Here is a 4,258-nt window from a genome sequence, read left to right on the forward strand (position 1 = left end):
ATGGGTAGTTACTACTTTATTATGAGTTCGTGATACATTATAACTTGAAAGAGCAGTAGGTGGCTTGGGCTTTTGTATGGAATTTGAAGAGTAGGTTTGCTCTCTGGTAATAGTGTGTGGACTTTGAACAGTTGGTGTGAACAGATTGTCCATGGATAGCCCTACCTGATACTCTAACATAATCAGTGGTGTGGGTTGAAAGGTTGGTTTGAAATTCTCTCATTTGAATGTTAGTTGAGACCCACAGAGGAAAAAATAATGCAAGGAATACGTTATTTTACTTCGACTTCTTTTCTTCTCGGAATTATCTGACTTTCTCATTTGAGTTTGATCAGACCAGTTCGATTAGTGTGGGAGTTATTCTTGACCTCAGCAGATCAGTTATAATCCAGAGGTGTTAGATACCAGTTGAAGGTGCCCAATGGGTTCTCTAATGGCTGGATGGGATTCTCCAATTCGTGATGCTAAGCAAGGTAACATATCATCTTCTCACAAATTGAAAATTTCGATTATGTTCCCATGAACCCTGACTGGTCATTATTTTCTATAAGCTGCGTGCAGTGAGGCTTCACTTCAACAATTCGATGACGAAGGAAGAAATAGCGAATTACTGGCGAGCGAAGCGCATAATAGAGGAGGAGCATCTATTGTCTGCATTCAAATGTGCAGCTCGTATCAAAGCACGAACTTTCACTGTAAGCTAGTGAGATTCATGGCCAGTTTATTTGTAGAATTTTTTTTTATTTTTTTTTTCGTTTTTTTTGTTTTGTTTTTGTTTTTTTTTGTTTTTATTAGTATGCTAAGAATGTTGTAAAATCTAGATATAAAATTAATTTTTGTGATCCATATTGTAGATAAATGTCTTTAGAATTAATTATATTGTAGATAAATGTCTTTAGAATTAATCACATTATTAAGAATTAGATAGACTTTTAGAACCAACTAATATGGTTCATTCTGTAACAAATTATATTATGTTATATAATGCTATTAAAATTAAAAGCTCAGACATTAAAAAAATAAGATTAATGATATTTGTTAGATAAAAACACCTTAAAAAATCTATTATGAAATGCAAAAATAATACACACTTAGATATATTTTAAGTCCAGACTTGATCCCAAATAAGAATAGATTTAACGCAAAATTGTTAGGGAATGAAAATATCTTACACAGTTTACTCTAAAAGATTTAGCATTACCATGATTAATCTCAATCATTCACTGTAAAATCCTTCACATTAGAAAATTTATTCCGAAACATGTAAATATAGTTCTTTAAATCATCTCGGTTCTTTGTTGGAATGAATGGCACTCAGGCTGGAGATTACAAGCGATTTGAAGATTCATTAGCTGACAATGAAAAGCCCCAGATGAAGAACACAAGCGATACGGCCGAGGAAACAAGAATCGGTGTAAAAGACTGGTAAAAAAGCCCATTAAGCCCTCTGTCTTTCTTTCTTTTTTTCCAAATTTATTTCATTGAGCATTAGTATTCTAAAAGTTTAGGGTGAGTATTTTCCTGTTTTAAAATCTATTGAGCTCTCTCTTTCTTTTCTTAGGTTATTGAATATTTAGTGAGTATTACTGTTTTCAAAGTTCAGAGTATGGGTTTGTTCTTGGAAGGTTATAGGTTTCAATTTGGAAAGGATATAAGTTATATTCAGATAGAAAATATATATATATATATTATTATATTGTCTATTAGGTTTATTTGGGGTAGTTGGATAAAATGATCGGAATCTTCTCTACTAAGATTTAATTTTGGCACATGACATGATGAAGTTTGATTAAGGGTGGTTGCCCAACATGATTGGGATCCTCCCCACTTACATTTGATTTTTACAAATAACATGATGAATTGATGTAATGACTGTTGGACATAAATAATCCCCTAAAAAATTCAACATATATATTCCTCTTATGAAATATAGAAATAGATTGTATTTTGATTCTGATTATTATGATTATCTCTATAAATTTTGATTATTATGATTATTCTTCTAAATTTATAGAATAACTTTGTTTTCAGGTGGACTAAGAGCAACTATGCATATCTAAATCAACCTCCCCTGACAACAATGGAACCCGCAAAACCAAAATATAATTATACAGCTCAGTTCGATATTGCTCGTTTGGGCAAAGCACGGAACGACTCAGAAACGGGCTTCAATGCAAACCCTCTTAGGGTTTTCTGAATTTGGCCTTGACGAAGCATTCCATAACCAGGAACGCAAGATTTTTCCCCAGGATTTATGATGGGTTTATGCAACATATTTCAAAGCTTTGATAAACCTCGATATTCTGAATTGGAGAAATAAAATTGAGGGCTGTCTTTGCTACATAAATCCTATGTTGCATTATTATTACCATGTGTTCTGTAATCTTAGTGATCTTCCATTGTTAGTGTAGGTCAGCTACTTACAGTTGTGTGAGTAGTATTGTTGCATATTGTGGTTTTGTTGGGATCGATATTATCATCTCAATGGCAGCAGTATAATTTTGCTGGTGGCTGGTGCCCATTTTTCTGTAATAAGTAAACCTAAGTTAAACCCATTTTTCTGTAATTATCAGTTATTTTTATCATGAAGTGTTCTGATTAGCTCTGAAGTTTGTTGGTTTCTGCATTACTTAACTAAGATGGGATTAAAACGGGTATCCTCTGATTAGTGGTTTCTTGTGATCATAGATTAAAACGGATATCTTCTGATTAGTGGTTTCTTGTGATCATAGATCTTTGCTTTCAACCCATTTTTCTGTAATTATCAGTTATTTTTATCATTAAGTGTTCTGATTAGCTCTGAAGTTCGTTGGTTTCTGCATTACTTAACTAAGATGGGATTAAAACGGGTATCCTCTGATTAGTGGTTTCTTGTGATCATAGATTAAAACGGATATCTTCTGATTAGTGGTTTCTTTTGATCATAGATCTTTGCTTTCTTCAAAGAGCCTGGGATAAACAGTATTCGAAGTTTTTAGGTTTTTTTCAATAATTTTGGTTTTAAATTCAGTTAAATTTATGAAGGTTAAAGTTCTATTTCTACAAAAGATTAGTTAAAAAAACCCACGAAATTTTTCAAAAATTTATTTAAAATACATAAAAATGAAATTTACCTAAAAATTTATAAAAAAACTAAACTCACCCAGAATGAAATGATCTAGATACCTCATATCAAAATACCCCATAACTATGCCACTTCAAAATTCAAAGTAATAAACCCTACCTATGGAAACTTCAAGAGTACAAAATTCACAGTAATAAACTCCACCCATGGAAACTTCAGGATTACAAAATATCAGATAGAACCTTATCCAGCCTGCCACTTTGGGGTCAGAGTAACTCTGAGTAACTCTACAATAAAAACCATGAAACCTGTGAATGTTAGTTTACACCAACCAGTCTTCATTGAAGTAAGACTTGTGAATATTAGTTCACAACAGCCGGTCTCCATTGAAATACTAAATTTTGGCTGTCTTTTGCATGTGCTCTAATAAGGAGATAACAACCATCTCAAAGGTCAGTACATGCACCAAATTTTCCCTCTAGATGATGTTAGAACAAGGGCACCCTGCTTGTGGAGTTGGAGACTAAATATTTCTAGATAGCCAATAGAAATCAGTGGCAGAGTTATGAGTAATTTTGTAGTTGTGTGCTGTCCGCATATGCTCAAACGAGTTGTCTGGAAAGTGTATTTAACATCAAAATTGTTCCATTTTATGGATATTTCAATGAGTTGCTTTAATAAAATATTTTCTATTTTTAAAAGAATTTTTTTTTTTGGTCTTACTTTGTTTAATAAAATATTATTGTATTAAATATTTATTAAATATAATAATGGCAGGAAGTAGCTTTAGCTTATGGTTTTTTTAGCAGAAATTCAAATTTTTAAAAGTGAAGATTAAAAAATGGTATCAAGAAGTTTTTGGAAACATTTGCCAAATCAAGAGATAGTTGGAGGAACTTATGGAACAAATACAACAACGCATCATTCTAGAAGGGCAATATGATAAGTTGGCTAAGGAAGAAGGGAAATCCTCATCCAATTATAAGAGGGCAAAGCCTAGGAGGAAATCCCATGGCATTTGAAATCATGCATTCCATGGCTAAAGAAGGTGAAAAAAACACAAGATTTTTTCACAAAACTATGGTCAAGCACTTCTATCACAATATAATCTTCTCACTCCAAATGCAGGAAGGTGAAAAAAATACAAGATTTTTTCACAAATCTATGATGAAGCACTTGCATCACGATATAATC

The 4,258-nt window shown here is 32.4% G+C and overlaps 1 protein-coding gene across 2 annotated transcripts; it reads left to right on the forward strand.

The window, feature by feature from the left end:
• Nucleotides 1-287: 287 nt before the first annotated feature.
• On the forward strand, nucleotides 288-2,585 carry LOC149238361 (uncharacterized). Of its 2 annotated transcripts, none has more exons than XM_089366967.1 (4): nucleotides 288-473; nucleotides 562-695; nucleotides 1,319-1,425; nucleotides 2,032-2,585. In XM_089366967.1, the coding sequence occupies exons 1-4, from the start codon at nucleotides 422-424 to the stop codon at nucleotides 2,195-2,197; spliced, it is 459 nt and encodes a 152-aa protein (XP_089223093.1). In that variant the 5' UTR covers nucleotides 288-421; the 3' UTR covers nucleotides 2,198-2,585. The 2 variants fall into 2 exon arrangements, with proteins under 2 accessions (XP_089223093.1, XP_089223094.1); XM_089366968.1 differs by having other exon boundaries at nucleotides 296-473; nucleotides 552-695.
• The last annotated feature ends 1,673 nt before the right edge of the window (nucleotides 2,586-4,258 follow it).

This window comes from Pinus tabuliformis, chromosome 8 (genome assembly GCF_031772625.1).
Source record: "Pinus tabuliformis cultivar Carrire ecotype Pingquan chromosome 8, CPIR1, whole genome shotgun sequence".
In the NCBI taxonomy this organism is placed as follows: Eukaryota; Viridiplantae; Streptophyta; class Pinopsida; order Pinales; family Pinaceae; genus Pinus; species Pinus tabuliformis.

Bases quoted from the DNA above. Each gene is read 5' to 3' on its own strand.
- LOC149238361 (XM_089366967.1), top strand. From the start codon at position 422: ATGGGTTCTCTAATGGCTGGATGGGATTCTCCAATTCGTGATGCTAAG. The intron at 696-1,318 runs GTAAGCTAGTGA...AATGGCACTCAG, and splicing joins TCAAAGCACGAACTTTCACT to GCTGGAGATTACAAGCGATT. The intron at 1,426-2,031 runs GTAAAAAAGCCC...CTTTGTTTTCAG, and splicing joins AGAATCGGTGTAAAAGACTG to GTGGACTAAGAGCAACTATG.